This window comes from Mobula birostris, chromosome 5 (genome assembly GCF_030028105.1).
Source record: "Mobula birostris isolate sMobBir1 chromosome 5, sMobBir1.hap1, whole genome shotgun sequence".
Taxonomy (NCBI): domain Eukaryota; kingdom Metazoa; phylum Chordata; class Chondrichthyes; order Myliobatiformes; family Myliobatidae; genus Mobula; species Mobula birostris.
Genome location: NC_092374.1, coordinates 42731743 through 42755902, shown reverse-complemented (window position 1 = coordinate 42755902; position 24160 = coordinate 42731743). Strand labels below are relative to the sequence as shown.

Genomic DNA, 24160 nt, shown 5'->3' with positions numbered 1-24160 from the left:
CAAACAAGAATGAGTCTAAAAGCAAAACTAGTGGAACATTAGAGCTAGAAATGTTTGATAGGAAAATTATGACAGGTTCACTGCAACCATTGCTAGTTTTAAAGACCGTGACAGGAATGTATTGTTTCTGTGTCAGGCTCAATGGTAATGTTCTGAGAGTAAATCAAAATTCAGTTACAGAAAGAGAAATGAACCTGTCACTGAGGTGACATTGTCAGTTAACAAACTACATTTGCTGAAGCTATTAGCACTGAATCAGACAGGTTTTATTTTTACAATTGCAATAATTTGCACATTATTACTAAACACTTAAATATTCAAAATCCTTCATATTTTTCAGTTCCCTGTCACCACATCTTTTAGAAGGAAAAATACGCCCGGGGTGTATTTTTTTTCTGGAATACTTTACAAACAATGGTCAGTTGCATTTAACAAAATAAAGAACTGAGCATCATTGCAGAATTTCAAAAGATTTTGAAAATGCATTGCATAGTTAATACGAACTTAGTTTAATTGGGCTGGATCATATTTTATTTCCACCCCCTCGCACCCCACCTCCTGCACTTAATATTCACAGCTCTGTCTGCCCTTTCTAATCCTAATCTTTTTCTTGACTTTATCCAGATAACGATGATCTTTTTGAGCTCACATACGCCACTGGAATCTCCACACTTGATGCAGAGCAAGCCATGAGCGATGATTGGTGTTCAGAAGGCAGGACTTGGTGCCCCACCCTCAAACACACAGATGATAGTTTGATCGCTCAGTGCCAGCAAAGACTAATAATATCTTTGATAATCAGCAGCACTCAAAAGTAGTTCAGATACTTATAAAGTAAAACAAATGATCTTATTGTGTCAGAAATAAAAATGTAGAGATAAAATAAAAGTCAAACAAGACCCATTTACCTTATTAAACCAGGTCAGTACCACCTGTCATTGAATGGGGTTGTGCTGGTTCCTTCAGCAAATCTGTGCATAGAGATGGGGGCCTGGATATGAAGTGCAGCCAGAGTTTCTGTCCGACACATTAGTGCTCGTCTGTTGGACTCAGTAGTAGAGTAAATGGTAATGTGCCTCAGTACCCAAACTGCAGCTCATCTCTGACTCCCACAATGGAATGTATAGTCAAGCAAGTTAATCTTGGGTTGGTGGAAGAGGCAGACACAAACCTCAGTTCTCCTTGGAATTACTGGGCAGCTTGTGAGTTGAACTCTGCCCATTAATCTGTGACAACTATCTCACAGAATACTGCTGTGTAAACAGGAACAATGACCTTACATTACACTTCTGTGTATAAACTATGGAAAACCCACCTCACAGAACATATATATATATAGCTACAAGGTGAAGGAAATTAATCCAATTAATTGAGCCCTTAAAAGGGCTGACAGAAGAACCAGGAAACCTAACAACAAGAAGGAACCCATGGCTACCACCTGTCTTCACTATGTTTCCATAGTTTCTGGAAGGATCGCCAGGATCCTGAAGAAATATCATATTAGTACCATCCACAAACCGGTAAGGAAGCACAAGTCACAGCTTAAGCGTGTCAAAGCTGACCTGGGACTCAGGTCGGCTGGTGTTTACAGCATTCCTTGTGAATGCAGAGCAGTGTATATTGGCAAGATGAGACACACAGTGGAAACCCACATCAAGGAGCACAAGGGGGTGTGTCCATTTGGGTTACCCGGATAAATCGGTGGTAGTGGAACACTGCATTCGCAAAGGCCATAGGTTCGACTTCGACAACACAAATCTACTGTGCCGGGCCAAAGGCTTTTAGGGCCGCCTGGTAAAGGAAACCATTGAAATAAAACTAGAGGAAAAGAATTTTAGCAAAGGTGAAGATCTTGCTCTAAGTAAGAACTGGAATATGATTGTAAACAAGGTGGGATAGCGGAAAACTGATTGGCTGAGGTGAAGATATGAAAAGCACTCACAAAAGTCTCAGGACATAGAATATACTCCTCCTAAAACTATACTTAAATCAGATTGACAGTAACATCTCTGGTGTTTCATAACACCATTTACAACTAATAGAAATCTAATCAGAATCCTTTTGGACATTGAAAGAAAATTGCATGAGGTATGTGTATTCATTTGTACAGTAGCTATAGTACTTGACTTTTGGAAGTTACACAACATGAGCATGCTAATTAATGCAGCAGGCCAGGCAGCATCTCTAGGAAGAGGCACAGCCGACTTTTCAGGCTGAGACCCTTTGTCGGCTATGCCGCTTCCTAGAGATGCTGCCTGGCCTGCTGCGTTCACCAACAACTTTGATGTGTGTTGCTTGAATTTCCAGCATCAGCAGAATTCCTCGTGTTCATGTGTGAGCATGCTAATTAGTATTTTACTGTATTCACCATTCACACACTGGACAGCTTTGTCAAATATATCATATTCAATATAGAGAAGGATAGTTACTTAGAACCAATACTTTAATAGACATCTATTTGCAAAATGCCTAATTATATTATAGTAATACATGAAAGTCTTGAATAAAAATAGATTTAAAAAATAATGATTAATTATTTATGTTTCTAGAAATAATAACAGCTTCAAATCTACATCTTCCTAGTACTGCATCCAACTTATTCATTTGAGAGCAAAGGTATCAAAAATTACCTACTTTTAGTGACTACTCCTTCAAGGTGGATGATGTTTGGATGGTCAAACTGTCCCATAATACTTGCTTCACCAAGAAAATCTCTGCGCTGTTTCTCCATATAACCAACTTTCAGAGTTTTGATGGCAACTGGAAACTCTCTTTTCCCAGGTAACTTCAGACGACCACTACAAACTTCACCAAATTCACCTTAAATGGGTCATAAATATTGCAATGTTAAGTACAGTAACTCTATTTAACATATATGGGATGTAACAAAGGAACAGAGTTTTTAATCATCTAACACACACACAAAATGCTGGTGAACGCAGCAGGCCAGGCAGCATCTATAGGAAGAGGTACAGTCAACGTTTTGGGCTGAGACCCTTCATCGGGACTAACTGAAAGAAGAGATAGTAAGAGATTTGAAAGTGGGAGGGGGAGGGGGATATCCGAAATGATAGGAGAAGACAGGGGGGGGGAGTGATGGTGCTCAGAGCTGGAAGGTTGATTGGCAAAAGTGATACAAGGTTGGAGAAGGGAGAGGATCATGGGACAGGAGGCCTATAGGGAGAAAGAAAGGAGGAGAGGAGCCCAGAGGATGGAGAGCAGGCAAGGAGTTATAGTAAGAGGGACAGAGGGAGAAAAAGAGAGAGAGAGAGAAAAGGGAAAATCAATCAATCAATAAATAAATAAACAAATAAGGGATGGGGTACAAAGGAGAGGAGGGGCATTAATGGAAGTTAGAGAAGTCTATGTTCATGCCATCAGGTTGGAGGCTACCCAGGCGGAATATAAGGTGTTGTTCCTCCAACCTGAAGGTGGCTTCATCCAGCATCTGCAGATTTCCTCGTGTTTGCGGTTTTAATCATCTAACTCACCTGCTCCAATGACTCTTTCAATGGTTATACATGATGCATCGATTTCCTTGGCAAATTCATGAACAGCTTGACTTGGATCTTCATAGGTATGAGGATCAATATATGTTCTTATTCCTGGTAATTTAACTGTTAGATAAAGATAAATAATGCAGATGTTAATACTATATAATTTTATTACTCATAATGTTGATACTTATTGATGTGTTTTTAATTTCTGCATCATATAATTACAACATTTTCTACTGGTATTTGTGGAAAAGCTGAACTCATTGTAAGTGATTTCTCTTCACGTTGTGGGGAATTGTTTTCTACTGTTTAATGCCCATTAGTCTTTATAGAGCTTCACCTCATCTGCACCCGCAGAACTGTGAACAACTGGAATGGTTGTAGAAAACCAGTTGCTGTGTTGATGCTGAAATACTGCAGATATATAGAATCAGTTATTGGCTCAAGGTTCCTTTGGTGCTAAACATCTTCACCATTAAGGTTAACTTGCAGGTTGAGTCAGTGGTAAGGAAGACAATTGCAATGTAAGCAATCACTTCAAGATTGGAATCTCAAACCAAGGATGTAATGTTGAGGCTTTATAAGGCATTGGTCAGACTGCACTTGGAGAATTGTGAATAGTTTTGGGCCCTTATCTAAGACAGGATCTGCTAGCATCGTAGAGAGTCTGGAGGAGGTTCAAGAAAATGATCCCAGGAATTAAAGGTTTAACGTATGAGGAGCATTTGATGGTTCTGGGCCCATACTTGCTGGAGTTTAGAAGAATGAGGGAAGATTTCATTGAAACCTATCAAATATTAAAGGACTAGATAGAGTGGATGTGGAGAAGATGTTTCCTATAGTGGGGGCGTCTAGGACCAGAGGGCACAGCCTCAGAATAGTAAGACCTCCCTTTAGCCCGAGGGTGGTGAATCGTGGAATCCATTGCCATGGATGGCTGTGGAGGCCAAGTCCTTTGGTATATTTAAAGTGATGGTTGATAGTTTCTTGATTACTCAGGGCATCACAGATTACTGGAAGAAGGCTGGAGAAAGGGGTTGAGAGGGAAAATAAATCAACCATGACGGAATGGTGGAGCAAACTTGATAGGCAAAATGGATTAATCCTTCTCCTATGCCGTAAGGTCTCATGGTCTTATGGCTAATATTGATCAAGTTAGTAACAGAGGTTTTTCTCAAAGGCTTTCTTAGAGCTGAGCAGGCTGGGTGATACATAGGGATTCCACCTAGCAAACATTTAGGACACTGAGTGAGGAAAGTTGCGGAAAGCTCTTCTCCATCTTGTCAGTATGGGAATTCCATCCTGTCATGAGCTGAGGTCACAGATCCCCTGGTGCAAAGCCATTGAGACCACACACAGCTGTCAAATATACACTGTCCATATACAAAATACTGTGAATTTGAGGAATTGGAAATAAAGACAAAATCCTGAAAATACCCACCATTCAGGAAGCATGTGCGGAGATGAAAACATAATGAATTTTTCATGTCAATGTCCAAACAACTGGTCTGATTGTAAGACAGCAGTTTGGAACATTTACTGTGTTTCTCTCTCCACAGGTGCTCACTGACCAACAGAATGTTTCCAGTAGAATCAGAGTCATCAGGTAATAGAGACATAGAAAACTACAGACAGAAACAGGCCCTTTGGCCCATCTAGTCCACACCAAACCATTTAAAATGCCTAGTCCCATCAAGCTCCACAGCCCTCCATATCCTTCCCATCCCACGTATCTATCCAAATTTCTCTTAAACATTGAAATCAAAATCATATCCATGACTTGTCCTGGCATCCCATGCCACACTCTCACCACCAGTGAAGAAATTTCCCCTCATATTCCCCTTAAAGATTTCTCCTTTCACCCTTAATCTATAACCTACTCTCATCCAACCGCAGTGGAAAAAGCCTGCTTGCATATACCCTATCTATACCCTCATAATTTTGTATATCTCTGTCAAATCTCCCCTCAGTCTTCTAAGTTCCAGGGAATAACATTCTAACTTATTCAATCTTTCCTAACTAGGTTGTCCGGTCTCAGTAGCATCCTTGTATATTTTCTCTGTATTCTTTCAGTCCTATTTATATCTTTCCTATAGGTATCTGACCAAAACTGAACACAATACTCCAAATTAGGCCTCACCAATGTCTTATACAACTTCAACGTAACATCCCAACTTCTGTACACAATACTTTGATCAATGAAGGCCAATATTCCAAAAGCTTTTTTTCTGACGCCATCTACCTGTGACACCACTTTCAAGGAATTATGGATCTGTATTCCCAGATCCATTTGCTCTACCACACTACTCAGTGCCTTATCGTTCACTGTGTAAGACCTACCCTGATTGGTTCTCCAAAGTGCAACTCTTCACACTTGTCTGCATTAAATTCCATCCGCCATTTTTCAGCCCAATTTTCCAGCTGGTCCAGATCCCTCTGCAAGCCTAGATAGTCTTCCTCACTGTCCACTACACCCCGAATCTTGGTGTCATCCATAAATTTGTTGATCCAGTTAACCACATTATCATCCAGATCGTTGATATAGCTGACAAACAACAATAGACTCAGCACTGATCCCTGCAACACTCCAGTAGGCACAAGCCTGCAGTCAGAGAGGCAACCATCTAACACTTTCTGGCTTCTCCCAAATTGCTCTTACAATTTTTATATTATTTATTTTTCATCCATCTATTTTGCTACTCTTTACGGCTGGAATTCTTTGTTTTGTTTGTGTCTCGTTCTTTGAAATTTGATCCTAGGAAACCCAGGACGTAAAAGTTTTCCTCCCGCAACAACTCTCTGCACATTATCACACTGACTCTTCTTATTCTTATTCTATTGAAACGTTGGAAATCTTTTTCATTATAGTTCAGTGTTTTGTCATTACTTGAATACTAGTTTTCAAAATTGTGATATATATTCAATGTTCAGGGCCATGCTGCCTTTTTTTGCTAAACTCAGCTTTCAAACATGGCAGCTGACAGTTGTAGAGATCAAAGAGTTCTTCTTGAGTAAGTTAATCTTCCAGCCAATATTCTTTTTTCAGTTCTTAATGTAAAAGGCTTGCAATAATTAGCCTGAAGTTAAAAGGACAGCTTTGTAAATAAACAGCACTGTCTATAGGGCACAGGATGCTGGTCCACAGCATGTGGCTGGTTGCAGTGTAAGACAATGGGGTTCTATTAATTGACTTGTTTCAAACCAGCCAATGCTGGCTAAGTTATTTAATTCAAGGAAGTTCTCCGACCAGATTGATACTATCACTTAGCACATCAAATAGCTGATCTATTAATAGTTGGAAGATTTATATACTCAAAGAGTCAGCATCACAGCATTAATTGTGGGCATCTGAGAACTCTGTGTCCAGAAGCTTTTAGACTGCTTGTGTAAAAAGCTATCTGAAAAAAATATATCACATGCATGTGAAGTCACCCAAGTGGCCGAAAAACTGTAGACATATAAGAGAGCATTTAAGCTTGTTAGAAATGGTCCAGGAACAGCAAGGATGATAGAAAGATGGGGTGAACCAGAATCCAAATTGCTCAGCCTTCAATTTCTGCTACAGATGATCAGTTTGTTTTAAACTGGTTGGTATACCTTTTTAGGAATTATAGGTTATAGGAACTGTACCTGCGTTTTGGAAATCCTTTCTGTTTTAGAAATCATTTGTAATTTGGAAAACTTTTATAACATAGAAATCCTCTGTAAGTTTTAAATATTTTACAATTTGTGTCTAGATTTAAATGTGTATCACTAAAATAAATGAATTGTGTTTATACTACTTAGTTAGCAGGAAGTATCTCTTCCTTGGTAGGAAGGGGGTCCTACCTCTCAAATAGGCAACTAAACTCACCATAAAGGATAAACAAAGAAGTAATCTTGTCTTTGAGGAGTAGGTAGCTACAGTATAACCTCCTTTTAGTGAGGGTATCCATAGCTATTTATATTGGGCAGGGCTTACGGTCTTTCTTTGAGTTTAGGACTTCACGGCAAGCAAACCCAATACCATCACAATATAAGGCAACAACTTGCATTCATGCAATTCCTTGGATTCCCTGAGACAGCTTACAAGGAAATAATCAGATTAAAATCAGATCAAAAGAAGATATAATATGTGAATAACATATGTACAATGTAATAGAGACAAGTTGTAGTAAGTGCTCTGTAGAAGAGGTGAAAGGGTTTATAGAAGCAAGCTTAGAGAGTCATCTGCATCTTCTTAAGGAGCCCCTCAGGATGAAGAATGATTTCTTCCACCCAGGTTACTAATTTCCAGGGGGCCAATAAGGCCAGAGTGGGAAGAGGTTCCTGGCAGCTGAGTAGATGGTGAGGTACAATGCTCCTTCTATCGCTTACACTAAGTGCTTCTGATGTGCAGCCTTGAAAATCTCAGTGCTATCCTGAGTGTTCCTTCTCCACTCTAAGTGGCTGTGAGCCATGTTTTTTCAGGAGTCAGTGGGAATCTCACACCTCTGGGAATCTCATTCCAGAGCAGAGGCTGGATAGTGTTTGTTTCGGGAGTCTGATGGGCTTCTAGAATGTGGTAGATACAAGGCTGGCAGTATGATACATAAGAGACTTGAAATGATAGAATGCATTGTTCTAAGAGCATTATTAGTTAGGCAAAGTTTATAGAGATCATTAGAACTATCATGACCAGAGAGGGCAGAAACATGGATGAGTTTCACCATCATCTCAGATGAAGAGGAGGATCACAAAAATATCAATATAAGGTCTAGGAGGTGGAGAGAAGGATTAGAACCATGCTTCCTGACCAAACACAACCTGCCCAGATAATATTCAAAGCAAAACAAAAGAGCACGGTAGAACTTAATCAACTGCAGTAAATATGCAATCTCATATGAATTTTGAATTCTGCTTCTGAGATTCAGATGCATTATTTCCAAGTATCTAGCTTTCAGAAGCTGAGGCTGGAGTGTTCACTTGGCCTTTTTAATACTTACTGAAGACACTGAAATTATAAGCCCATTATGTTTTTATTTATCAACAATATTTTCTTAACTTTCCATGGTAAAATTTATTCCTGGTCTATCCCACATTGTTGTTGAGTAACTTAAATTGGAAATTAAAAAAAAAATAATTCTCTGAAGTTGGTGACTGGTGAAACTCAGTGGACTGAAGGGGCTGTTTCCATGCTCTATGACTTTAATTTGTGCCCAAAGTGGCATTACAAAGCCCTCTGGAAAATTCAATATACTTTTACATGATTTCCAAATACCAGGTCTAACAATTGAAAATTTAAAATGTTAAGAACAGGAAAAGTCAGACAAAACAGGAGTAAAATACTTAAGGAAGTAATTGTGAAGGACTGATGAAGTAAACTTGAATTGCAATTATAAGAATGGTGAGACCAAAAATTCTATAAATAGTATGCTGAAGCAAAGAGAAACAAGATCAACCCCTGAAGATTAATCTGTCTGTGATTTGCATCGAGACATAATTATTTCCAGCTCCAAAGAACAGGAATCCTGGATGGAGAGCAGTGGAGTTTGCCCTCTGCACTGCAGTGTGGGAGCCAACAGAGAAAGCTTGAACCCAGTAACAAGGACCAGGGAAATAATGGTAGGGAGCACAGTCACATTGGAATGGATGCTGCCTTGTTTGCAAAAAGGGAAGGGAACTTGGGGAGCTACAGGAATAGCAAAGAGTCGCATTTTTGTAGCAGTACAACATAAATGTTATGCTGACACAATGTTCAACAGAATGACAAAAACCAACGTCAGTTTCTTCTTCTTGTACTGAGGCCTTGGGCTATAGTGGGCAGGCCTTTTCATCCATACCCCCACACCAGTCTCCTGAAACAGGCAGAATATTTCAAACTCTGTCAGCGGACCAAATTCCAGGTGGACAAACAAAATGCATCAAAGGCTCCTTGAGGAAATGTAACTTTCACCACTGAGCCCTGGGGAGCGCCAGTCCTTGAAAGAGTATTCCAGGTGGTAGCTGGAGGAGGTACATCGGGAGCACACCCAAATGGCAGAAAGAGCCATTTCACAAGCTCCTGTGGTATTGTGTCTGGATCAGCAAGGCTATGACATGGCAGTTGTGAATTCTGCCTACAGTATCTGATGGGAACTGTAAGTGTCTCGTGACAGTAGTTGTGGGTGCAATGCACCATAGTGATGGACGAGTAGATTTTTTTCCCAACCATATGTTTCTGTGAGTGGAGGTTGATGCCATATGCCGTACATATTAGAGCACTAAGTAGGGGTGAAATTAAATTTCAAAAGAGGTGAGCTTTAATTGTCACAAATATCTTCATGAAATTGCCTGAAGTGCTTTGTAAGATTCCAGACATACAATTTCAAATGAGTTCCTCAAAGTTTACCCAATGTAATTCGCTCAAAGCAAAATTAATTAACTTGGTCAAACACAAATTACTGCTGACATTCTTAGATAACATTCTTTGGTTGATTTCCACCTGTTTAAGGACATGAGTGTCCCAGTAAAATGCTCTTGTCTTGCAGTAAATATTACTGTGCTGTAGATATTGGCTTGTAACATCCTGTACTCAAGTCTTCCCACATTCCCTCTGTGTACAGGGCTATACAATATGTTGGGAACATGCCCAGAGAACAAGCCCATATGTCACACTTTTACGCAATGACCGAATACAGGACTTGTGCTTTTTGTGAAATGGGAGCAAGGAGGAATAATTGGAACGGGATGGCAAAGCTCTCCATTTTTGGTGGTTGCTAACTTCTCATGGACCATGTAAATTCAGCAAGAGCAAGTGCACAGTTCGAGCAATTTGAAAGAGCTTCTGGAGCTGAATTTCTATGAAGGTGGTACAACATATTAAAAGATCAAAATGATGAAACCTGCACTCTGTATAATGTGCCTCAGGAAAGGTTGTAGATGGGAATGGTGCTATTCAAGGAGGACGAGGAGCCTGACCTATATATTTTGTTCAATCAGCAAAACCTACACCACTCAGAATAAGTAATTATTCTCTTGCTGTAGGTTGCACATTGTTGAATTTAGGTAGCCCACACCCCCCCCAATCATCCCAGTACTCTCCTTCCACACACTTACCTAGTTTTCTTCTCTTGCTCATTCATCCCTCCCAACCCCTCCCCTCACCTGTGTCCATCTGCCTATTATTCCCCCTCACTTCTTGTTTCACCCATGTGTACTGCTGCACATTGGCAATCTTTCTTGTGCTCTCTTGGTCTTGACGTGGGGTCTCAATATAAAACGTTGACCTGCCTCCACAGACACTGCTTGGCCTTCTGAGTTCTTCCAGCATTCTGTTTGTTGTACGTTGCAGAATGTGACAGGGTTGGATAATTTTAATCCTCAACCCTGTTACAGTGGCTGCAGGGTCACCTTTGCAATGTGCTTCCACAGCCATGCACGCACAGCATTCCGTGTTGCAGCTTCACTTGTCTGACACTTCATTCTCAGTGTAATCTTTTACATTCCTCATCGAACCAGGGTAGGACCTCATCTGATTAACAGTAACTCTATAGTAGGAAATATGTCAGAGTATGTGGCTGAAGATTGCAGTGGAATATAATTCTGTGTTACTGATATGTCTCTATGTCACTTTAACGCCTGGCTTTGATCTGTCCTGTACCTATCCCATTTAACAGTGTTGATGCCACCCATTATACAGAGTATCTTCACTATGAGGATGGGACCCCAACACCCCAAGGAATGCATGTCTTTCCTCTCAGTACTTGACCTGGTTAGGTACACCTCCACCAATGGGGCCAAATACATTCTGTATATCCCCCATGTTTACTCTTGATCTACCAGAAGCCAGAATTCGATCAGCTTATGTGTTAGTGATGCCACTGAGCGCACTAAAGTTCACACCTGCAGTGTAGTTCAGACATTATTTTAGAGACACAGTCTCTAAATACAGCACAAAACCAGGCCCTTCAGCCAACTGTGTCTGTGCTGAACATCATGCCTTTCTATACTAATCCCACTTGCCTGCATTATTTCCATATCCCTCTATGCCCTGCTCATTCAACTATCTGTCCAGATGTCTCCTAAACACTGATACTGTTTCTGCCTCCACCCTCTCATTCCAAATACCATCTACACTTTGTGTGAAAGTTTTACCCCTTTAAACCTCCTCCCTCTCATCTTAAACCAATGTCCTCTTGTTTTAGAACCCTTTGGACCTATTAACACTTTTAGAATACTAATTCATCAGTCAAGAGGAATAATAATTGGTAACCAGCTGCGGGTTACCTTATCCGTCTTTGATTTGACACTTATGGAATCTGGAGTCAATGCTGAGTTCACCCATCTCAACACTTCACTGAGGCACTATCCCACTCTGCCAATGCAACACTGTTTGTCCAGGATCAACATTGAGATTCATGTGACCTAAATTGTACCACTTCACTGAGAATGAATGGTTGGCAAAGCACTTTGTATGTGTATATGCTAATGTGTCTGTGCCTGTGTGTGTACATGTGTTTGAGCTCCTGTACAGATGTGTGCATATGCACATCTGTATGTGTGTGTGTGTGTATATATATGTGTGCACACATGTCCCTGTATCTGTGAAAGTGTGTGTGTGTGTGTGTCTTTGTGCCAGGGTTTGAATAATGTCAGGATGAAACACAGAAAACACAGATTCAAATGTACAAAGCATCCAGGAAAAGATATATAAAAATGCAGAGATAACTTTTATTAGTAATTGGACCAACATTTATTGAAAAGTTGTTAATTTACATTCAACTAAGAGATCACATACTTCATTTTCAATTTGGCAAGCCAGATGTCAGAATGACAGTTTAATGATTAAAAGCCTGGGCTAACACGTCCGAGTTCGGTTTTAAATGTAGTAAGTATAAACCAAGGTTGAAGGAGAACACACATTGGAAGGGCATTCGAACAAGGGCAGATCAAACAACAAAAATGCTGCATGATGGGCAGCTTGAAGCATGTTCTTGCCAATGCTTATGTGAAGTGTGAGAAAATCTGAAATAAGGAATATTATACAGACAGCAATATGTGAATTCTGCTTTATCAAATGCTATACATCATGCCATGCTGAGAGTAGGAATCTAGGCTGGTACTGCAGTGGAGTTCTGAGGGAGTGCTGCAAGGCATGAGGTGACATCTTCATAAGCAACAGTAAATTGAAGTACTGTCTGCCTTCTCTAGAGAAAATCCAGATGGAGAACAAGGGAACGATTACAAGTGCCCCAGCCTACACATGTTCCTTACCAACAATACGAAAAAGTAGATTATTCAGTCAATGGGAAAGAGTTAACAGTCGACGTTGACTGTCTACTTTTTTCCATTGATGCTGCCTGGCCTGCTGAGTTCCTCCAGCATTTTGTGTGTGTTGCTTGGATTTTCAGCATCTGCAGATTCTCTCGTCTGTATTCAGCCAATGTCAGATCTGTGTTTGTGAGAGCTTGCTGTGCAGAGATTGGTGGTCATGTGCCCTACAACTTTTTTAAGGGAGTTAAACTTTAAAGTACTTATAAAGGTGGTATATAAACAAGCATTGCACCTCTTAATTAGAACTGAGGCTTGGATCATGAAGGAAGGAAAACACCAGCCTGAATGAGGATGTTTAGGATTTTGTTGTCAGAATACATTTATTACTGGAGAACATTGAACTCCTTTTAAAATTTGAAGGAATCAAGAATTTTTTGACACTAAAGATGAAAACTGAGAATAAAGTTTTACTAGTAGGTGAAAACACTTTCACTTACCTGGTGTCCATAGCTATTAGCTATATCCTTTGTAATGAAATGGGGATTTATACACAGCAAGGTCTCACAAGCAGCAATGAGATGAATGAGCAGAAATCCTAGCAGGCTCAGGAATAGGCATTGAGCTCAGGAGAACTCATGGCATATTTTCCATCCTCTCTAGAGTGCAGGCAGGTCCACAATTTGGTAATTCGTTCATAAGATATCATTGGTACCACACAGCACTCTCTCATTACTGCACTGAATTACTAGCCTGGTACCTGTGTTTCTTTCTCGGGAATGAGGTTTACATGCAAACATATGAACACGCAAACTCAGAACAGGAGTAGGCTGGCCCCTTCGAGCCTGCTCTCCTTGAATGAGAATGTGGCTGATCTGACTGTAAGCTCAACTCCACATTCTGACCTACACCTGCAAACATTAGCCCAGTGACTTTATAGTGTACAACTGAATCAAGCCTGGCATCCTTCATCATTTTTATCTCCCTTAACTTGTACAAAAATTCTGGACACGTTACAGTTACAGAGTAATCCAGTTTATTTTACAACTTTTTGTTAAAAGAGAATTGGCAATAACAATAGACTATAGATAGAAGTAAACTTATTCAGAGGTTGATAGGAAAGTGGTTGCAACAATAAATTAGAAGAGAGAGAAGATATTTATTGTCACAGGAGAGTGCAAGCGTGGGGAAAGCACAGACAGTGAATAAAGCAGTATCACATCAATGTGTAAGAATCAGTTAGACTGTTAGTTGAAGGAAGTATAAATAAATGGACCTGGATATAGATTAGAAACATGAGTTCATGGTTTGCCTCAGTGATGTATTTTTTGTCTGAGTATATCAATACAATTAAAACAAGAAGCAACTATCTTAGCAGACCCAATGAAAAGCAATTTACAGTCAACAGTGAAATAACTTTATGTCTTCACCATGGACCAGCAGTTGACATTAGTGAATAGGTTGATTGCACGATGAGCATTGCATTAATATTTTATTTTGCTTCTCTGCATCAGGGAAGCCAAACGCAATTGGGGGATCATTTTGTTTACTTGCACCATTTAGTGCTTGGAAGGGGGGGGGGGGTGACTCTGAATTTCCAGTTAAATGCCACCTTAATTCGTCATTCCACTCCCACTCTCATCTCTCTGTGACCTCCTGCACTGTAACAATGAGGCCATGCAAGTTCAAAGAACAAATATCTCATCTTCCATCAGGGATGGATGCAGCTTTCAAAATTCAATTCTGAATTCTAAAAGTTCAGGTACCTCTCCCTTCCTGTCTTCTAGTTCAGAACTGGCCATTTCTGTCAGCAATCCACCTGAGATTGTGGCTCAGGTTTTCTCTCTCCGTTAGTAGAGTCTGGCCTGCTGGACATGTCCCACAGCTCAGGAATTAACATCACACAACACAGTTATAGAAGCAGAATGTGTTTCCGGCTTTGACATTAGCCATCTGGTCACACCCATCATAGATATTCCCTTTGTTCTACCCATCCCTCCACCACCTTCTGTGTTATTGAAATCTAACTTGTTCAATCTCATTCCCAGTTTTGCAGGAACATTATGTTAATTCTGTTTCTACCTGACCTACTGAATATTTCCAGACCTTCTGTTTCTACTTGTGTTTTCTTTATCTAAATACTAGCCAGATATCAATAATGCAAACGACTCTCCTGCAACTTTCCTGCATCACTAAAATTGTAGGTCAAAGCATGAACTGCGACACCTGGTGCTGAAAATCTCAATCTTCTGAAGTAAAAGGGAGATTTCCAGAACTGATAAACACTCACATTGTTTAAAGGCCTTAAACATCCAATGGATAAGTGATGGGGTAGAGAATCATGCCCCATCATATCCTTTTTCTCTGTCCTTCAGAAAATAATTACAGTGGTAGATCACAAAGAGAACTGCTTGAGAAGACTATGTTCATTCCACAACCAAGTGTTCTATCTATAGATGAGGCATATACCTTCTGGTATTCAGCGAAAAATGCTAACCAACATGACCTCCACTGACCATAGCCCAAATCTCACAACAGAAACTTTGTTGGAACATTGGCTTTCTCTTATTTCCGTTTGATTTCAAGCTAATCTGACATGGTCTTGCTATAGCAGCAGCAAGATTTATGCTGGGACAGTCATAGATTTTCAGAGATCTAGATTAGAAACTCTGCTTTATTTTTGACTGGAATGTCCCTGAATTGGACTTTTGCCACATCCTCAGAACTGGAGAAACAGATTTCAGTTACACAAGCACAGCGTGAATGAAATATTCTACATCAGCGTCACACCTTCTGATTTGCTCATTAAAAGGATTTCTTCACAATACCAGGACAGGATTATACTGCAACACAAGGATTACTCTATGACACTCCATCTGCAAACTGTAAAAAAAACTTCTGAAAGTCAGCGGATTCTCTGAAAGAAGAGAACATTGCTGTGCTCTTTCATTTGAAGCCAAATGTTTGGTGACGAACTTTAAATGAACTTCTCCAGCTGTTTTTGCCTCCCCATCCCTGAAATCCATACTGTAGCTAGCTGATAATTGACTCACTGTGACCATTGTGGAAGTGCATCTTCTCCTCTTCTGGATCCTGCTTGGCTTTACTGTACCCACATCGCCTGGTTTAAAGCAAACGACATTCATTAATCATACGTTTCTCAATTCAGATAGAAACTAGTTGTGGGTCGTTTTTGTCACCAAAGCCATTCTCATTTTATCACTCTGGCTCCCAGTGGCAAACAGAGGAGTCTCAGGAGGTCCTTCTATGTAAAATGTTACAGATGTGTAAGAGATTAAAGCTGTGTTTGAAAAATACCCCACCAGCAACACTAAGTGCACACAACAAGAACCTTACAATAATGTGGAACATAAGACCACAGCAGAGACAGAAAGCCACTGGTCTCTGGTTAGGCTTAATTTACAGAGCACGGTGAGAGCATTTCATTTGAAGATCAATTTCTGAGGTTTCCTCCTGTTTCACATCAATTTTTCAGGACTTTTTTTTCTAAGGTTTCAAAGAATAAGGATGTTTTATTATATATTGATATTTTATCCATACATGAAATGATAATTACCACATTGCTAAAAATATGAGAAATTGCTTTTTGTAAGAGACCTCAAATTACAAGATGCTTAAATATAAATGTCAACATTGCATTACTTCATAGAAAATTGCAAGGATGCAGGCCGTACAAACCACACAGCCAAATCTGGTCGATATCACAGATTAGTTTCTACTACACTAAGGTGCATTCCTAGAACTGCATGCATGAGTTACATTCACAAGTTTTAATGAATCTGGCAGGTAGGTAGAGCAGGGGATAATTAGAAAAGTACACCCATTGGAAACAAAGTTTTAGTGGACCAGGTGTATGATGAATTACCACCTGAGCCTTTCATTTCTACTCCAACAAGATAAATGACTCTTCTGAATTATTTCACTTCATTTATAGCAATGAGTCATAATTACATATTACTTGGTGTATTCGGCATTACATTTGAAGGCAGCAACAGATTAAAAAGGCTAAATTATTTCACTGAGGATCATTAGTATCTGTTCCATTAAATCTATTATTAATTATTGCAGGTGGAGAGAGAGAAAGCGAGAGAGAGTGTGGATCATGGAACCATCAGTTACTCTGCAGGTCAAAGGTCATTGGTTCTTGTCAGTTTCTCTTAGGGAAGAGGATATGTAAGTAGCTCCTCCTCTCCCTGCACTGCCCACAAAGCAAAATATTAAAATGTACAAATTTTGCTGAAAACAATGATGCCAAAATAATAGGCTCATAAAAGATGATTTTTTTTAAATAGTGAAAGACAAGATGTTCATTTGTCCGATGAATCAGTCAAATTTACTCTCCAGAGAGTCAGCATCCTGTTCCTGCAAAAGGAAAGCCATCTCAGAGGGTAGCTTTCGGCTATCATCCGTGTTTCTGGGTACCACCACGGGAAAGGCTTGGAATCTGTAAGTGCAAAATTACCCACAAATCAATCCATCTCTCACGCAATGATCTTGACATTCCAGTTCAGTTAGTACTGAAGGACAACAAGTAAGCTCACATTTTTATCTGTAAGCTATGTTTTGGGAATCATTGGTCCATCTGTTTCATTCCATTTCCCTGGAACCAACACCTGGTGCACATTTTTATTGCTTTTATTCCTCCATCTCATTGGACTACAATAATCACTCCTAAAAATGAAACCTTTCTACCAGTCTCTCTGAAATGATAAATGAATGTTTCATTATGTCTTAAAAATCCCACTCCTACAATTTTATGTCCTTCAGCTGATCACCCTCTAATAAACCAAGATGATAGACATTTGTGATGAATAAACAAAGGTATACACTCGGAATAAACTGAAAGTAGACTTGCCTGACTGAGGGTCAAGTAACACTGTGACTAAATTGCTGTTGAGAATTATGAGTTTTTAAAACATGAGGAATTTAGCAGATTAGAAACATGCCACATTTTGGTATTTAATTAATGAACAAGCATTCTTCTATCATACACATGGCAGGGGTAAAATGGCATGCTTTAGTTTTCAGTGGCTGAGCATTGTACTTTGGAGAGCTTGTGGGTCATAATACAGCACAGGAAAAGACTTTTGACCCACAATATGGTGTCGACCTAATTAAAGGCCTAACTAAGCTAATTTCTTCTGCATGTACATAGTTCATATCCCTTTATTCTCTTCAAATTCATGTGTCTAAGAGCCTCTTAAAGGTCACTATCATATCTGCTTTCACTAACATGCTAGGCACCCACTACACTGCGTAAAAAGGCTTGTCTCTTTAAACGTACATCCACTCAACTTAAGTGCATGTCATCCGGTACAAGACATTATCATTACCAGAAATGACATCTGCACAACCATGTAATCAGTTAATTATTGATTATCCAAAAGATGTACTCCTAGGCAGAATAGATCAATATGTGTACGAGATATATCGGCTCACCAGTCAACCATGCAACTTTATAGGTTATGGTTCAGATAAATATAAAAGGTTCAAACAGGTTTTGGATTATAATATGGGCATAATTCTTTCCCAGTGGTGTATGCACCCAGCATTCCAAATAATTATTCGAATAGGCAGCTGGTTATTCCTTAGTCACACAAAAGAGGAAATTACAGGAGGACTTCAGCAGCTCAGGCAGCATCTACGGAGGGAATGAACAGTCAAAGATTTGGGCCAAGCCCCTTTGTTGGGACTAGATAGTAAAAGGGCAGAAGACAGAATAAAAGGTTGGGGGAGTGGAGGAGTATGAGTTGGTGGGTGATAGGTGGATCCAGGTGAGTGGGGTAAGGTGGGTAGATGGGGGAAGTTGCAGAGAATTTGAATGGTTTAAGTAGGTGGGAGGTGATAGGTTGAAGAGACAAAGGGCTGGAGAAGATGGAATCTGATAGGATGATAGTGGATCTTGGCATAAAGGGAAGGAGGTGGGGAACCAAAGGGAGGAAGGCAGGGGTGGTAAGCAGGTTTTCAGGGTGGAAATTGAATAAAAAGGAATAATGAGGGTTGATGGTTAAGGGAAAAAAAGAGACAGGTAGGAGTGGTCACCAGACATGAGAGAAAACAACATTTATGCTGACAAGTTGGAGACTATCAAGATGGAATATGAGGTTTTGTTTCCTTAATCTGCCTCCAGCTTCTATTTGGTTGTAAAGGGGACTGTGGACAGACATGTCAGTGTGGGAATAGGAAGTGGAATTAGATGGCTGGCTACTAGGAAGAACTGGCACATGGAGCAAGGGTGCTTGATGAAACTATCTCCTAGTCTGCATCCGGTCTCACCAATGTAGGTAAGGCCACACCAGAAGTACCAGATGCAATAAATGACACTGATGGTTTCAGTTGTGAAGGACTACCTCACCTGAAAGATCTGTTTTGAATCTTGAATGTTGGTGAGGTAGGGGGAGTAGGGACAGGTGTAACTTTTGAGATGTTTTCAGGGATAGGTGCCTGGATAGGGGTTGGTGGAGAGAGATGAGCAGACAAGAGAGCTGCAGAGAGAGCAATTCCGCAGAAAGCGGAGAGGAGAGGGAACGATGAGCCTGGTGGTGGGATCCTGTTAGAGATGGCGGACATTGTGGAGAATGTTATATTAGATCTGGAGCCTGGCGGGGTGATAAGTGAAGACCTGAGAAGCCATCAGTAATGACACAGAGGAGAACAGAGAGGGCGATTACAAGAACCACAAGAAGGGTGGTGGCTTCATACAATCAGTGAATGTAGGTTCATCATATCTGCACTCTACCTGTCTATCTGCACTCTATCAGAAGAATCTTGAGAGGGCATATACAATGGTTATAAGTCTAACAAGAACACCCTAGAATAACAATTACAAGCCTCAAGTCACCCATTCCATTCCAGTGCACTAGTTGTATCATCTAAAGGGTTTAGCTGTCCATTATTTTTGCACTAATCTCAGACAATACTCCAGTAAATCAGCTACTTTTCAAGCGAAATTGGCCTTGAACAAAGATAAAAGGGAATTTGCATCTTATTGGTTGGGTTTTGAAATTTGAAGCTTGCTGTGCTTGAACAGTTTCCCTGTAGTAGTGGAACCAGTGGCTTCAGTGTGAACAAAGAGTGGGAAGTCAACAGCACAGACTCACACATATTACTTCTTTGGACATAAATGAGTAATACCACTAATTGCATTGTTCTTCTTCTGTGAAATTTTATAAATAAATGCATGTTCTTTTTATCAAATATCAGTTATGATTTAATTGCCAGCATGCATCTTACTCATTTGAATGTCCCTTGATTTATTTTTCTGCAGTTAGATGTCATTTTCCATGGAATAACCCTTCCATTTGGTACACTTATTGACTTGCACATTTTGGTGTCTCAGAATCATGATGACATGTGTGTAGTAGCGTGGGGTGGTATTGACAAGTACTTTAGGTGACCACTGCAAAAATCACAGACTATATTCTCTGTGCTTTCAAATCACAAATTTCCCTGGAGCAAAGTGCCCAAAGTACCCCAGTGAGTATTTTTCCATCCCACGTTCATTCTACCTGTCTGTGATCTCCTGTACTGTTACAGAAAGTTCCAATGCAAGAATGAGGAACACCTCATGCACTTTCAATAGCTGAGCATGGAGTGCAGCTTTCTGAATGCAATATTGAATTCCAAAACGACATATAACATGATTTCTCGGTCTGTATCAGTTGTCCATCGGTGTGATTGCCTCAGCTTCTTTCTTACCCCATTTTTATGTGGAAGTGAAGGAATGCCCAGCCTTTTACTGCTGTTACAGCTTGTTCTGTTAGGTTGTTAAAGTGATAGTCTCCATGCTTCAGCCACTTAATTAGCATAAGGAGGTGAACTTCACATCATTTAAACTGACCTGAGTTGGGCTTGCTGCTTTGGTAACAGGTGACAATGCATTTGGGGAACCCAAGCATTTTAATCTGATATTCTGGCTCAGCAGCATTATGAGCATTCACAAAGACAGTGAAGCAGTTACTTGGGTAGAACTAACTGCTATAAATGGGTGCCCAGCACCTTCTATGCATAGAATCTCTTCAAAAAAAAAAATCAAATAAATACAGGCTGATATCTTTGAAACTGGCTGTCTTTTGTCATTGAATAGATTTTAGCAACAAAGGTATTTAAAGTACACTCCTCACTTTCCTCATGCATGAATGGAATAATCAAAACTGCCATACCTTCCACTAAGCAACAGTCCAGACACCACTGCTACCAGGATCATACCCACTGCCACAGACACCCCAATGATTGGCACCTGACTCTGGTCACCGGCTGGCAAGGCTGGAAATGATGAAGAACACAGGATATGTTACCAGCACATATTTCAATCATACTCAGAGGAGAATTCTATAGTTCAACTTGCTCCATACTCCTCCCAAGAATACTCCTTCACAGTTCCTACCTGGTCTCATCACCATTCCACACAGCCAGCTGCAGTAATGTACAGGATCTTTTGAACAATAGAATATCACCACGAGGCCTACATACAAAGAAACCTTTGTTTTGTACAAAAAATCCATCCTTTAGGTGGGGAACAATTTGTGGGCCTCTTAAAGTCTTCCACAGTGACAGGAAATAGTCAGTCAGGAAAAGGGTGGGGAAAATGCAAGACAATAGCGAAAAATCCATGGCAAATATTTTGAGCTGCTGATAATGTGCACCAGTATGGTGTGCTGGGGCAGTTTTCTTCAACGTATATAAGCAAAGCATTGTGAAGACTCTTTTGAGATAAGTCTGTCTGTAGGCCACCGTAAAAACTAAGAAATGAAGGATATAATCTTGGTCTGTGAAAAGATGTGTGCACCACCTGTATTCTGGAATCTTGACTTGAATTCCATATAAGGGCACCTTAATCTTATCCTCGGAGCACAAAACATAGGTCAGCATAGCACAGGAACAGACCTTACAGCCTCGATATGTGTGTTGACAAGGATGTAATGTAAAAAATAATTATCTCTGCCTGCACATTATCTATATCCCTCCATTCCCTGCCTATTCACCTGTCTATCAAAATGTATCTTACATGTTGTCAATGTATCTGTTTCTTTATATTCCGTACACCCACCACTCTCTGTGAAACAAAATTTCGAAGTGTTTCTACTCAGTGCAATGACAAATGAAGGCAAGCATCCACACAGTATGTCTTCTTTACCACCCGATCCATTTGTGTTGCCACTTTCAGGGAGCAATGGATTTGAACTCCGAAATCCCTCTGTACATCAATACTCCTCAGGTTCCTGCCATTTACTGTGAAATTTCACTTATATTTTACCAACACCCCACACTTGCTCAAATTAAACTCAATCTGCCATTTCTCCATCCACATTTCCAAATAATCTACGGTATACTTTGAAACTCTTCTTCACTATAATGAAGTATTGGGTTAGGTGACCATCCTCTCCATCCTCAAAGCACTGAGGATGGAGTCAAAGAGTCACGGAACACTACAGCACGGAGGTAGGCCCTTCGGCCCATCTAACCCATGCCAGAATATTAATCTGCCTAGTCCCATTGATCTGCAACCAGAATATGGCCTTACATACCCCTCCCATCCATGTACCCATCCAAATTTCTTTTAAGTGTTGAAATCAACCCCACATCCACCACCTCCACTGGTAGCTCATTCCACATTCTCACCACCCTCAGAGCGAAGAAATTCCCCCTCATGTTCCCCGTAAACATTTCATCAGTCACCCTTAACCCATGATCTCTAGCTGTAGTCTCACCAAACCTCAATGGAAAAAAACTTGCCTGCATTCACCCTGTCTAAGCCCCTCATAATTTTGTATACCTCTATCAAATCTCCCCTCAACCTTCTACATTTTAGGGAATAAAATTCTAATTTATTCAACCGCTCCTGATACCTCAGGAACTCAAGTCCCGGCAACATCCTTGTAAATTTTCTCTGCACTCTTTCAATCTTATATCTTTTCTGCAGGTAGATGACAAAAATTGCACACAATACTGCAAATTAGGCCTCACCAACATCTTATACAATTTCAACATAACACCTCACACATGTCTGCATTAAATACCATCTGCCATTTTTCAGCCTATTTTCCCAGCTGGTCCAGATCCCACTGTAAGTTTCGGTAGTCTTCTTCACTGTCCACTACACCCCCAATTTTGGTGTCATCTGCAAATTTGCTGATCCAGTTACTACATTATCATCCAGACTCTTGATTTAGATGACAAACAACAAGGGGCCCAATACTGGTCCTTGTGGTACACCACTAGTCACAGGCCTCCAGTCAGTGAGGCAAACATCTACAACCATTCTCTGAGTTCTTCCGTGAAGCCAGTGTTTAATCTATTTTACTACCTTATCTTGAAAGCTAAGCAATTGAAACTTCTTGACCAACCTCCCATGTGGGACTTTGTTAAGCGTCTTGCTAAAATCTATGTAGCCAACATCCTCAGCCTTGCCTTCATCAATTTTCTTGGAAAACTCTATAGGATTGGTTAGGTACAACTTACCAAGCACAAAGCCATGTTGTCTATCCATAACGAGTCCTTGTCTATCCAAATACTTATATATCCAGTCCCTTAGAACACATTCCAATAATTTTCCCACTACTGATGTCAGGCTGACTGGCCTATAATTTCCTGAATTATTCTTAGAACCTTTCTTGAACAATGAAAATGCATTATTATCCTGAAATTTCTGCATGTCTCCACAGGGTCCTAGGGTACACATTATCAGACCCCTATATCTTTTGGCTCTACACATAGGTTACCACTCTGATCTTCAAGAGGACCAATTATGTCCTTTTCTCTCCTTTTGCTCTTAATATACGGTATCTGTAGAAGTACTTAAGGTTCTCTTTGTCTGCTAGAGCAACCTCATGTCTTCTTTTAGTCTTCCTGATTTCATTCTTAAGTGTTCTCTTGCATTTCTTATACTCAAATACCTCAATTGTTCCTGTCAGCCTATACCTGCTATGTACCTTCTTCCTTTTCCTAACTAGAGCCTCAATATTTCTTGAAAACCAAGGTTCCATAAACCTGTTCTCCTTACCATTTATACTGACAGGAACGTATTGTACAGTTCAGTATTCTGTACTGTCAAAATTTCATTTATGAAGGCCTCCAATTTACCAAGTACTCCTTTGCCAGTAAATAACCTGTCCCTCAATTCTACCCATTAAGTCTGACTAGCTGAGCTCTCCGGTCTGTCCTGACTAAGCACTGCGAGAGATTGTCCCTGACTAGTAATTCTACTCCTCGTCCTTTAATCTTTCCCACTCTGTCACGTCTAAAACAACGGAACCCAGAACATTGAGCTGCCAGTCCTGTCTCTCCCCCAACCAAGTCTCATTAACGGCTACATTGTCATACTTCCATGTGCTGATCCATTCCCTAAGCTCATCCAGCTTTCCTAAAATACTCCTTGCATGGAAATAAAAAATAAATAACGAAATAATGAAAAATCATGTCTACCAATGGCC

General features: G+C 40.2%; 1 protein-coding gene across 2 annotated transcripts in view; it reads right to left on the bottom strand.

Annotated features, from left to right (window-relative positions):
* LOC140197674 (ephrin type-A receptor 5-like) overlaps nt 1–24160 on the bottom strand; it is a 319085-nt gene that overhangs the window by 29307 nt on the left and 265618 nt on the right. The window contains exons 8-11 of one of the 2 annotated variants that reach the window (XM_072257973.1): nt 20891–20993; nt 15761–15828; nt 3492–3617; nt 2635–2820 (exon numbers count right to left, since the gene is read on the bottom strand). In XM_072257973.1, coding sequence (XP_072114074.1) covers nt 2635–2820; nt 3492–3617; nt 15761–15828; nt 20891–20993 — 483 coding nt within the window. Of the gene's footprint in view, nt 1–2634; nt 2821–3491; nt 3618–15760; nt 15829–16665; nt 17173–20890; nt 20994–24160 lie in introns of those variants that run through there. The other variant, XM_072257972.1, reaches the window with a different exon arrangement.